Genomic DNA, 13,751 nt, shown 5'->3' with positions numbered 1-13,751 from the left:
CCCAGGTGTTGCCTCCCTGCCCAAGGAAGTAAAGTACGTTCCTGAACTTGGGCCATACAATCTCCATCTCTCTGGGTGAGCCGAGATTATCTGTGTTCCACTGAGCACGCTAACAGATCTGAAGGAGACCGCCGAGCAATTTTTACAAGATTTTCTTGTGTATCAAGGTTATCGCTTGTACAGTTTACGGACCACCGAGTCCACTAATTGCTACTAATAATACTCAAGGTATTACTGTAACTTACTGTTACCATGAATGAGGTTTGCTGTATTGTCGTCCAACCACGTTGGGCTGTTTGTTCATTTCCGTCATCATGGATGTGACCGGCACACTGGGTTTATCCATTAAAGAACCAACGGCCACAGTGTTGAAGTGATAAATCAAACAGTTGCCATCTTTCCCACGATCGCTAAACCGGCTTCGGTGCATTCACCCTGTGCTCTCTCTCTCTCGTACCAGCCGCACACACACGATCCCTCACAAACATACCCGCACGCACATTTGGTGAACCGATAACTTGGCGATAGAGCTCAGCCTTGACGTTTTAAACGTGTTAAATGGGCATATGCCATTAACCAGTCTCTCCGCCCACATTATCTGGCCAGAAACCTTGTGCGATGTACTCTCCACGAGAGCCACACCCGCCATTTTGTGCACTCCTCTCCTTACACACACACACACACACTTCTAAACTCCTCTCATGTATTTTAGGCTTATCAGTTACAATATCAAATCACGTTACTGTTTAGTTTGTATTTGAAAGTCGGAAGTTTATCGACTGCATTGAATTGATATAACTGCATCAATAAACTTTGTTATATTTTAAAGAGAAGTGTTTTGGGTATTGTTCTGCATACACCTGTGCCAAGGTCTGGCAGGGGGTGTCAGTGCTCGGATTCAAGCCTTCATTGTTCCCTTTTTGAATGACGATGTTCTCCGGACGTTGACTTTCCTAGGAGAACAATCCTATATTGAGACCGCTATACTGTCTGGTTATTAGTCCCTGATTCCAGGGTGGTGCCCTGGCAATATTAATTCTTATTCTGTTGATTTTGATAATAGTTATAGTTATCTTTGATAATGATTAATTATTGCTAATAACCAACCCCCTCCTGAACGAAGCCCCAACATCTGTTATGTCAGATTTTTATTAGTTACAATGTCATGTCTTGAAATGAAAGTGCAATACAAAATGTAAATAAACTAACATTTTCTTTGGGTTGACTTAAAAATGAAAATTCTGTCATTCACTCACCTTCCTTTTTTTTTTTTTTTTTTTAACCTGCACCATTTATTTTCTTCTGTGGAACATGATAATACATTGTAAAATGTAGATGCTGAAATGAAAGCAAGGCTGTCAGTCCCCATCATTATTCCTGACATCTCCTTTTGAGTTCCTCCCACAGAAGAAAGTCAGTCATTTGGGTTTGGAACAACATGAATACGAGTATAACTGACTCATTTGGCAAAATATTTTTTGTCATATAGTTGACAGATCTTTTATTGAGATCAAGAATGAGAGGGTGCTGGAGAAGGTGAGAGTTCACATGTATCTTGGTGTGGTTTGAGGCTTCAAGGATGTAGAGGGAGTCACAATCAAGGGTATGGAGTAGATCAGCAAACCTAGGTGATCACCAGGCACTTCAGACAATTGTATCCAACTTAACTCCGCTACAGTTCACTTCAGTGGGTCAGCAATCCTCTGTTACTCACACCACTCCATTTTAAACATCGAGTCAATGGTTAGATGGTTTGGTCCATCCTTTGTATTCAGGCAAACAATGTTAAGCACTAGTTAGTACCTTTTTGTCCTCTTTGTTATTTTCCTCACTCCACTGGTGCTCCTGATATCACACGTACACTGGGCAAACATTCTCGAAGCACTAACTCTGTTCACCCCACACTTCTGTCTCACACACCTGGTGCACTCAAATGAGAACCATTTTATACTCTCAGTTTTGGGATTGGCGGCGGATATTTAAAGTGATGGCACATTTTCTCTTTGCCACATTTTTTTTTTTAACACTTTAAGCAAGTCTGTTGGCCTCACAACTCTTTTTTTATTATTACTGTCCTCCTGTATCTCACAGTCCATATACTTCCTGAATAAAAAAGTGGAACGCATTGTTTTACAGGGTTAATAATGATTTCTTGTTAATAGCATTGGACTGGTCTGCCATAACAGTAAGTGCTAAATATATAAATCCTTTGAAATATGACTATAATGCTTTTTAAAAATACATTAACATAATGTGAAACCAAATTAATGCCATAGCAGATCTTGTACACTGTGTAATATAGAGTATTAATTCATGGTTTGTGCTCCTAAGATCATCTAATATGATTCATGTTTTATAAAGACACCATCAGTTCTACTGATCTTTAGTAGTGTGTCTGTTTGGCTCTGCCATGTAACACAGAGTAAATGTTTTGACGAAATATTTCTGTCAAGAAACTTGGTTAGAATTGAAATGGCAGACTCATACATTCAGCCAGGTTAGTTAGGAGTGGTTGTGGCGTAGTGGCTAAAGCACAGGGCTGTTAATCAGAAGGTCACAGGTTCTAACCCCATGGCCACCACCATTGTGTCCTTGCGCAAGGCACTTAACTCCAGGCTGTTCCAGGGGGATTGTCCCTGTAATAATTGCACTGTAAGTCGCTTTGGATAAAAGCGTCTGCCAAATGCATAAATGTAAATGTAAATCTATGAAGCTAATGATCAGGACACTCTACAAATGGGCAATTTTCAGCTGTCGACATTTAACAAGACACTACACATGTTTATAACCAAGAGAAAATGATACAAACCTTAACATTTTCCTCCACCGTATTCCTCTGATAGTGTCGGTTTCTTTAAAAGTTTGGGGCCTTGGAGCTTACATGTGCTTGATTCCATGCTCATGAGAGCTCTGTGACTCTGGTCTCGCCCTGATAGTAAAACGAAGCGTGATTGGTTGAAGATAGACTGTGCTACGATTGGTCCGTAATGTGGCTGTTATCTGATTGGCTTGAGTAGACGATGGGTGGAGTCCAACTATTTGTAGATTTGTGTGCACACCTTGGAGCTAGATTTCTTTCAAAATCATAAAATACGTGTAGCAATCTACAAAATCACAGGAAGTGATCCACAAATAAATGTGCACAATTCACAAATGAATGCTGGACAGAGTTGTGTTTGTGAGTTAAAAAACTATAGGGATTCAGGGATTAAAGTGAATTCACTTTATTTTTGTGGAACACCTTACATATTTTTTATAAAATCTCATTCTTTTTATTTGTGAATTAATTTCATTTTTGTGAAACTCCATAAAACGTACATTTATTTGTGGATCTCATTAAATGTATTTGTGAATCAACTTTCTAATTGTAAATCGCTTTCCATTTGTATGTTAATATGCAACATTTCTATCTCCATATGCTCCCGATCACACGTAAATCTATGTACAGTAAAACATCCGAACATGTTGTGGTCTTTCAAACAAACTGCCATGACTACATTTTGATATCAGTGAAATTAAATAAGTAATGACAAAGTTAATAATTAAACCTTAACTGTTTAAAACCAAAGCCTATAATTATTTTGAAACATTTCTTTGCTGCTTGCATTTTATTTGATTTTTTTCAAAGAATAATTTTTTCCCCAACCCTGCTTATTATTTTTCCATCAGAAGTGCTTGACACGAGGTGAAAAGTTCATGGAAAGACGTAGTTTGTATTTGATTTTCTCCAAAAACTCCAGCTTGGATATTCTTCTCAACTTCTATTGTGTTCCACGGAAAACACAAAAAGAGAAAAGGCTCATAAAAAGAGTGAACAAAGTGAACGGATACCAGCGCCCGTTCTTGTACTATTAGTCATAGACACACTCAACACATTAGTTTGCAAATCAATGCAAAAGAGCTGTGCACCCATCTTAAAGTATTTTTCAATATTCTCTCAGAAGTGCTCACTAAAGATGAGATATCAACATGACACCACTTTCACGAGTAGCTGGACCATCCGTCTTATTGCTCAATTAGTATGTATGTAGTAGTCCCAGTTTAACTTATAATGCCAAGTAGGCAGAAGCTTCAGGCATTGAATAGGAAATCACATTCCTCCCAGCTGAACTAATTATGGAAAGCAGTTTAAATGTGCCATTTCTATAAACTAGATCTCCCTCTTCTAGGAGCTGCGAGGAAAAGTATGTTTTTCTCCGCCGTCATGGAAACATGAAAGGTTGAGGCCTTCATATCAAGTACGCATGAAATATTTTTGATCTACCACAGCACACTTCAAGTAGCGAAGCGCATAATATGTGGGTTATTAATTTAGACTGATTGAACACAACTCTACATGAATTATACGACGGAACCCACACAATGTACAAATTAGATTCAGTAACAAATAGAAAACAGACCTGTTTCATTTCATCACAGATTTTCAAGTACTTTTAAATGCTATTAATAAACAGACTCTACAGATGTTTGCAATTCATTTAATGACTGCAGTTTAATAAAACCGTTAAATACCGCCACACAACGTTAAAAGCTCTCTTGAAATGAATCGCTCTTCGTGTCTTTCCAAATATTGGTATTGCTGAAAATGGCATGAGCTCTTACAAAATGTGGCGCACTGCCTACCTAGACAGCATTTAAAGGCCTCGTGGGTAAAGTGCTCCCGGCACAAAGGTTGCCAAAAAGGTAAAGAACAACAATTATGTTGCTTTTTACAGGCTAGGGTATGCTTTTCCGCATCCCATCCAGTCTTTCAAAGTATTGTGTACTCTTTTGACTGCAAGCCCATATGGACACGTTCGATGCATGCATGCTACGACTTCTTTGTGATCCTTTTTTAGCAAAGTCAACACTAGGCATATGCACCAACGACATGCTAAAAAAAAAACCTAGGCTGCGTGCTGACAGTCCGAACGTACCATGCTTCATTTGTCCAAATTCTAAGGCAGCATTACTTGTATGCTTCCGTTTTTAAACTTGATTTATACTTGCATGTATATTTCATATTTTAACACCAAACAAGTGTTGCTAATAAATAGTTCTAGTAGCTCTAATTAATAAATGGACTGGGTTTGTGTGTACTAAGCAATTTGTTATGTTTATTAAAGTTATGTAATTAGCATAGCAATATGCTAGAGCTGCCTTTGACGAGCAGAAAGAGCTGAATGTTAACTTTATTGTCAGGGATTAAAGACTTACACAAATGATACGCAATCTAACGGCAATGCAGTGATGGCTATAGAAGTGCATCGACTTGCTGCAAAAAAGTTGAGCACAAAACAGTCCAAAACTTTTAATAAAAAAAATCACTGGAACAAATTTAAGCCCTTTTTCTTGTTAAAAAAATAAATGTTAGGATTAAACCCTGCACACGCACAAGCACATCTATGCACTGTCGCACACAACCAAACACACCCACATGGTTGTATTGATCCTGTTTAGTGGTTTAAATCTCAGGCCATTAGACCCAACCACTACGACAAATAAAAGGTAATCAATGAAAATAAAGGGAATCAATCAGCGCAGCGGAGACTGTCTTGTGTTTAATCGGATTTGAGTCAAACTATGGAATTGCAACTGCACTAGTTTAGCTCACACACAAACCTCAAACTCTCAGTCAATCTATAAATCTGAGCAGAGCAGACTCTTATTAGTTCTGTATCCCAGTCCAAGGAAGATGGATGTATAAAAAGCTCAAGCTCTACAGGGGGCGCTATAGCGCACTCTGAGTCCGTATAAAAGCAGTCTTTTCGCTGTGATACTCCAGTTCTTCACTGTCAGATTCCGAGTTCATTCCCCCCGCCTCGTCCACCCACACAGTGGGGATCCCACGATATGACACCTTCCCTCTTCCCAGTCCAAACCTAAACCCCACTCGAATCCCCCCTCTGCTTGTACCAGTCACCGGCAGTTTGGTCCTACAGAAGGGGGTGCTGGCTGCTCCAGAGTGCAGCTGTAGCAGCACGAAAACGGCTGCGAAAGTCGCCAAGATGAAGGCACAACTCAGCACCGCCACCAACGTCGGCAATTTTGAGGACACCCCAGGGTCACGCAAGGACCCTTCCGAGCCTGGATCCACCTCACCATTGACCCCGTGCTGGAGAACAGGGATGTTGGGAGATTTTCGCTGCACCTGCTTCTGGTGCAGGCAGGAAGTGACCACAAGGTGGCTGTGAGGAGGGCAGGAAAGACATTCGCTGTCCCCAGGCCCAGAGCATGTTACGCAGGCTGGATGGCAAGGCAGGCAGGCCTGTACTGTGGAATGCTCCACCCAGTTGTCCAAGGACAAGTTGAGGACCTGCAGTCCAGAACTGAAGCCAGGAGGGCAGGACTTCACACAGCCTTGCAAGAAAAGTGAGAAACCCGTGCTGCATTCTGAAAACAGAGATTGGAAGAAAGCTTAATCAAAGATGTTATGATATATATATATATAACAATAATGAGCACTGATGAATCATGCACAATAAGACATTTTTTAAAAGATAAGTCTTTAAGTGTGTTCACCCTCAATTTTTGGTCAGACAGCAGCAAATACACAGATTATACTTTAATTGTTTTACCTACAGGATTTTCACACATTTGGCCAATTAATTTCCATTATTTACTGATTATGTAATAAAGATTACATTTTTTATTTTTTTTTTTAGAGAGATTTCATTCACAAAGAGCAATTTTATATGATGAAATATGTTAAAGCTTAGGACAACTAGAAAATGTATATTCCTCATATTTCCAGTTTACATGACCATGGGAACCCAGTACCTGGTAAAAATTCAGAACTGCAGTAACACAGTGAGAGTACTTCTTGAAAAATGAGAGCAATAACTTTTTAGTTTGTCCTTGAGCACTGCAGTTATAATTGTACTGTAGGCACCATATGTGGCCATGACATTGAAATCCATCATCTACTGTCCACACAGTAACTTTGAATAGGGCAAACTTTAACATTGGTTGAGCAAACTAAAGTTTGTTTACTGGCCCCTAGAGGTTACAAGGAAAGTACAATGTCACATCAAAGAGAAGAGGCCATTTAAAACCTTTTTCCCCTTCTTTAATAATGCAGTTTCTCTCATTTAACATCTCTCTAGCACCACACTCTCCGCTGTTTTGCAATTTGCATATTACTAAACATATATTAATATTCATAACAAGACTTAGGAATAGTAATACTGAGGTATAAAAAAAAAATCCATATGACAGAGAGGTGTTGACAAGAGATTTCACAGTGTGTTTGTGTGTGTGTGAATATTTCTTTGCGTTCATGAATGTCATCACTTGTAAAAACGTACCTGTTAAAAGAATAGTTATATATATATATATTTCAAAAGATCTATGATATTCCCAGAATTAGTACAGAGCAGGTGGTGCAGCTGTAAATACCTAAAGAACTGAGATTTGGGAATCCCAAAATGTTGAATCGTATAGGTCACCGAGTATATTAACCTCCCTCTCAATCCACTCTGTCCAGCAGAAATGGGACTTATCAATACATAATTTTGGGTTCAGCCTATGCTCGAGGCTACATTTAAATAAATGTCCGAATTAAACATTCTGGACACTTTTGTCCATACCAAGTGCAAATGCGAGATAACGGGGGATAACTTATCTTCTCCATTTAGTTTGATAGAAAGGCTTTGCAATGGCGAAATATGGGCAAGAACTTCCTGTTCAATACAACACCAGGGAGGGGCTCTTTCAGGTGGAAGTGACCAAATGCATAATAATAAATCAAAATATTGGGTAGCCCACCTTTGTCAATTGGTATATGCAACTAATCTTGGACGTTTACCATTCCAAATGAAAGACTTCGCTATGCTATCAAATTTCTTGAAATAAGAGAGGGGTTACATCTATAGGGAGAGATTGTAGCAGCTAGTTGAATTTTGGAATACAATTAATTTTAATAACATTAACCTACCCAATCATAGATACATTTAATAAAGCCCACCTGCCCAAATCGCTCGAAAACCTTTTTATTAAGGGGTAAAATTTAAATGACCACAAGGTTATAGTAAAAATGGGAAAATATATTTGTTTACTGAAGGCACTTCAGAAAAATGTTGCATAGTGAGGATGTCTTCAAAAATAATGCCATAAATAGTTTTAATTTATCTATTAACAACATACAAAGACCAGTAAACATAAAAAAGCTAAATCAATATTTGGTGTGACCACCTTTACCTTCAAAACAGAACCAATTCTCCTAGGTACACCTGGATACAGTTTTTCTTGGTTGTTGGCAGATAGGATGTTCCAAGCTTCTTGGAGAATTTGCCACAGTTCTTCTATCTATTTCGACTGTCTCAATTGCTTCTGTCACTTCTTGTAATCCCAAACTGACTCGATATTCAGTGGGGGGCTCTGTGGGGACCATGCCATCTGTTGCAGTGCTACCTGTTCTATTCTATTCTATTTGCAAAAGAAATGATTGGGAGTCTAAAATTTATTTTTCTTATTGACACACTAAAGCTGAAAATATAATAACCATCTTAAGACAAATGTTTTTGTGAAGCATCTTATTATCTTAAGACGTTTGCACAGTACTGTATATGTATAAGATATGTCATAACTTTACTTAATCAGTTTACAATACTTTAACATCTAGCTGGTTGAGGGAAATTGGATGGTAACTCACATGGAACTTTGTCGTTTTTAAGAATCAGACTGATCTGGGCTTGTGTCATGGTTGGCAGAAGCTTTCTATTCTTTAATGATTCTGTATAAACCTCTAGCAAAAGTGGAGCCAGTACTGTGAGGCAAAGCTGTCTGGCCCCGGAGCCTTGCCTGTAGGCAAGGCCTTAATTACCTCACCAAACTCCTCCCAGGTTATCTCAGAATAAAAATATTTTTTTGCTTAGCCAAGAGTTTAGGAAGTTCTAATGGTTCCACAAAGTTTATAATATCCTCTTCAGTAAACAAATATATGGAACTATAAAGATCAAGATATCTTTCTTTAAAATAATTATTAATGTCAGCGGCCGAGGTAAATATTTCACTACTAGCAGATTTCACTGAGGGAATGGTAGAAAAAGACTCTCTCTGTTTTATATATCTAGGCAGAACCAGCACATATTCTTCAGTCAAGCGAATGTTCAGTGAGCCGGTCCACTCGTCTGCAACATGAGTCAGAAATACTCAAAAAAATAAACTCCTGCTGATAGGCGGAATAAGCACAAAGAGTGTGTAGATTCATCCACAAAACCGTCCCAAAGGTGTGTTGCTTTACAAAATAAACTCCAGCAGCTAGGCAGAACCAGCACAAAAAGAGAGTGCAGAATCTTCAAAGTCAAGCGAATGTGAGCCGGTCCACTCGACTGCAATAGGAGCACACGCAAGAACATCGCTTCTTGTGGGCATGTGAATGTTTTACAGCTATCATTAGCATCTATTCCCAATTTGGCCAGGAATATCAGTGCAAAAGCAAATTTCCATTGATCTAAAAGTTTCTTGCATTCCTTGAATTGATCATGTTTCTCTCTTCTGAAGTTCGCAAAGTCTGTGAAAAAGAAAATGCTAAAGTTCTTCCAAGAAAGCCTTCCTTTACTCCTTGCCTCGCGTATCCCAAGATCTTTATCGGATGATCTGAGAAATTTGGCCAGAATTGATCGGGGCCTGTCTCATTCTGCGGATTGCCGAGCAGAACCCTTTAAGCTCACTCGATTTCCAGGTTATGGCGTGCTATGTCGAGCAGACTTGGAAAGAACCCATCCAGGAATTCCACCATATCCTGTCCCTCCACTCCCTCCAGGACTCCCATGATACGGACGTTATTCTGCCGGCTATGGTTTTCCATGTCCTCCAAATTCTCCCTGACACGCTCCAAATCCACCTATGAAACGCTAGTGGATTTGCAGATAATTCCCTCTCCGATTACTCCAGATAATCAATCCATTTCTCGACATCCCCACTCTTGTGACCACAGCAGTAAACTTTGCCTCCTTTGCTGGGATTGATCGACGTATCACAGCAAAATCCTCCAAGACAGCAACGATCTTCGTCAGCATTGCCGACATGTTTGGCATCTCTCGCCGCATTTCCCGCATCTCTCTGTCCAAATAGACTCCGCGGCCTGCTCAGGGGTGTCAGCTTGAGCACGTAAGAGTCTTTTAATGTCTCCAGAGCCCGAGGATTTTGAATTCTTTTACATATTGTCCTCCTAGATGTGGTTATGGAACAGAGTGTATCGAATATCACAGGTTTATGTCATAAAAGGTATTAAATCTAGCAAAGTGTGCAGAGCTCGCCGTTCACACATCCGATCCTCACATGGCATCACGTGATTCATGTGAAGTATTCCTTTAAGAATTGTGTATGTATATTGGCAAATACTTTTGATTCAGGAAGTGTGTATAGCTTACCGATGCAGATCTGCTGAGTGTCAAAGGTTTTGCAGCTGTTGTTTGAGGGTCGAGTGTAGTCGGAAATGGACAGATCTGATGCACTGGAACCGGTACCATACAGGATGAGAGTAAACTGAGAGAGAACGCCTGTGGAAAAGACGTTTAGCTTTAAAAAACATCCCCAGAAACAGATTTTTTGAACAACAGTGGTTTTTAAAAATTAAACTTTCTTGAATAGCTGCTACCATAGTCATTAAAACCGGCCACATTCTCGATCTCCAATGTCCATTCACCCTGGGGGTCCTCATCCCAAGAGTGGGTGGTCATGAACGCCCAGTCATTGAAGCCTTCAGCGGAGTTGTCCTGAGGCCTAATGATTAACAGAAGAGAGATCTTGTTAGCTAGACTACAAGTCCAAAACAATGTGGACCCCCAAATGTCACACCCATATGTGCTTGTTATAATATTTAAATTCACTACTAAATATTGGAGCATGGCTGCAGGGATTTGCTCCAATTCAGACACAAGAGCAGCAATGAGGTCTGGCATGCTACAACATAAAGGGCCCTTACCAAATTGTTTGATGCAAGAAGGTTTTAAAAGCACACAATTCTCTAGAATGTCACTGTATGCCATAGAATTAGAAGATTTCCACATATGTGTCTGTTAGAGCAGCAAAAGCTTAAAAAAGATTGTGTGCATAGGCAATGTCGGAATAATTCCGCCACTCTTATTAGCCACATTGGCGGGTGACGTTCTTTTTTTAGGATTTTTCCTGCATTGAATATTCTGTGAATGTTGAGCCGACGAAACAACAGACCCACTATCTGAGCTATCACCAGGCTTCACTCATTATCCACGCATTATCATTATGCATGCTCCAAAGATAGGATATTGCAGAGTGGATCACATGCTAGATTCAACTGGGCTTCCCTCGATATCGTGGCGCAGATCATAAAACGTATGCAACCCATTCTAAATTTTACACAGATTGTTCTACATTACAACATCTCAATAAAACATCTCAAAAGGCTACATACACTGTGGCATGTATCAACATAAGACTTTAAAATGTACACATCACTCTTACAAATTTGTTTTTTTTTACTGTAGTAACACTAACTGTGGTTATGGCTTTATTATTACATATGCCACTGTTAAACAACAGAGCAACAATGGTCAAATTTCATAAGGGCAAGTCCTGTACAGTTTTGAATGAATTATGGACAAATTATTGGCAAAGTTTTCCTCCTGTTCTATCCTTCTCCTGTTGGGTGTGGTCATGTATGCTTTCAGATATTCCAAGAGATTACTTAAATTATTAGGCCTGTTTCCTGCTAAACTCGTATCATTATGATTAAAATGGATTGGTGGTGGCGTAGTGGGCTAAAGCACATAACTGGTAATCAGAAGGTCGCTGGTTCGATCCCCACAGCCACCACCATTGTGTCCTTGAGCAAGGCACTTAACTACAGGTTGCTCCAGGGTGATTGTCCCTGTAATAAGTGCACTGTAAGTCGCTTTGTATAAAAAGCATCTGCCAAATGCATAAATGTAAATGTAAATAAAATGTCCAAAAAATACATGCAGTCTCCAGTTACCTTTATCACTTTTTGGGGCGGTGAATTTCAGCTTGTGAGTGCCTAACGACTTTGGAACACCACTAGCCACAGTGGCCGATGAGCCAAAAAGTTAATGTCAAGCCCTGATTGTGTGTTCATAAAACAAATATGCTTTTGTGTGTACAATTACATTTGATTATATTTTATAAAACAAGTCTTTAACATTCTAACTGAGATGGTTTAGAGAAATTTGTTTGTATGTGTCTGAATGAATGTGTGTTTTTAATGTTTTTTTCAAGGTTGCTTGCTGATGAGCTGATTTAGAGTGTGTATGTACATGTTAGCATGTACTGATTGCATGTGAATGCATATTTTCTAGGGAACAGGCAGCCTGAAAAGACTTTACCAAGGGGCTGATTTGATGATGGCCTTGTGTGTGTTTACCGTGGGGCCAGCAGCGTGGAACGAGTTCCCAGAGGACTGATGAGGTGAATAGCCAGGTTTCCTCTGTGGTTATAGGAGAGGGTGAGTCTGGCCTGCACATGTTCCAAAGAGCTCACAAAGTCCGGCTCCCCAGAGCAGGCCTCAACAGATCTGCTGAAGATCAGGTGGTTTCTGATGTCCCTTTAAAGAAGGATGAATCACAAGACATTACCTCTCAGTTAAAGAAATAGTTTACCCAAAAATGAAAATTCTGTCCTCATTTAATCACCCTCATGTTGTTTCAAATCCAATTGACTTAGGTGGAACAAAAAAGGATATTTGAGGCAGAAAGACAGCCTCAGTCATTATTCACTTTCATTGCATCTTTTTTCTATTCTATGAAAGTGAATGGTCTCTGAGGCTGTCATTCTGCCAAACATCTCCTTTTTTGTTCCACTAAAGTTGTAGCGGTTTGGAACAACATGATGGTGAGTAAATGATGACAGAATTCAATTTTTTGAGTGAACTATCCCTTTAAGTATATACAAATTAACTGATTTGCTACATAGCTCTTCAGGTAGCTGGCATTAATTTGCATTAGCTACCTGATGTAGTAACGCATTGCCTATGCTGCCCGAGGTGTTCGACCATCCTTACCTTGGCTCGGTCAGCATACTAATGACACATTTGTGCTGCAGCCCCACGCTGGTCCAGTTCTGGGCCAATGCGACCATGGCACTGGCATCCAACAGACCATAGCCGTATGAATGGCTCACTGCCACAGACAGAGAGAGAGAGAGAGAGAGAGAAAGAGAGAAAGAGAAAAGGAAAATGTAATGAGGTTAGACACATCCATTGAACAAATGAATGCAGTTCAAAAGATCTCTGTTCCCAATTGGTTATGTGAACTGTCACTTACCTAATCGCCCTACCCCATTGGTCCTCCAGTCATTAGTTATTAGGTGGGCGGGACGTGAGGTTCTTACGACAAGATGCTGCATATCTCTCCAGGTCAGGTTCATGCTGCAAATTGTAATACAAAAAAAAAAAATATGCAAAGTGATATGAATATTACACCACAGCAGGGCCACACATTTATTTTCATATTCAAATGAAAATTTGCACATAATTATGCTCGCAGATATGACAGGATGTCTTCTTGAAAGACACATAATTAAAGCTTTTCTTTTACCCAAGTGATAGAAAATTGCATATGGAAATGTTCCATCCTGGGTGCCATGCATCATGTTGTATTTACACAGCCGTCAAGGTCTTTTCCCAGTTAAAGACTCAAAATTGTGTTACCCAAAACGCAGCAATATCAGATTCATTTTATAACCGCATTTCCTTGGTTTTATGACTCACGCTTATTCGTTTCTTTGGCTGTTGCTCTACATGGCAGAAACAAGCAGCTTTGGGACTCGTGGCA

General features: G+C 39.7%; 1 protein-coding gene across 2 annotated transcripts in view; it reads right to left on the bottom strand.

Annotated features, from left to right (window-relative positions):
* Positions 1–3,154: 3,154 nt before the first annotated feature.
* LOC127638592 (furin-like) overlaps positions 3,155–13,751 on the bottom strand; it is a 125,649-nt gene continuing 115,052 nt past the window's right edge. For both annotated transcript variants that reach the window (XM_052120172.1, XM_052120171.1), the window contains exons 11-16: positions 13,242–13,345; positions 12,980–13,097; positions 12,344–12,523; positions 10,583–10,707; positions 10,356–10,484; positions 3,155–6,372 (exon numbers count right to left, since the gene is read on the bottom strand). In XM_052120172.1, coding sequence (XP_051976132.1) covers positions 5,711–6,372; positions 10,356–10,484; positions 10,583–10,707; positions 12,344–12,523; positions 12,980–13,097; positions 13,242–13,345 — 1,318 coding nt within the window. In that variant the 3' untranslated portion in view covers positions 3,155–5,710. The remainder of the gene's footprint in view (positions 6,373–10,355; positions 10,485–10,582; positions 10,708–12,343; positions 12,524–12,979; positions 13,098–13,241; positions 13,346–13,751) is intronic.

The sequence above is a fragment of the Xyrauchen texanus genome, chromosome 46 (assembly GCF_025860055.1).
Source record: "Xyrauchen texanus isolate HMW12.3.18 chromosome 46, RBS_HiC_50CHRs, whole genome shotgun sequence".
Taxonomy (NCBI): domain Eukaryota; kingdom Metazoa; phylum Chordata; class Actinopteri; order Cypriniformes; family Catostomidae; genus Xyrauchen; species Xyrauchen texanus.
Note: the sequence above shows the minus strand (reverse complement) of the source record. Positions and strands in the feature narration are given on the sequence as shown.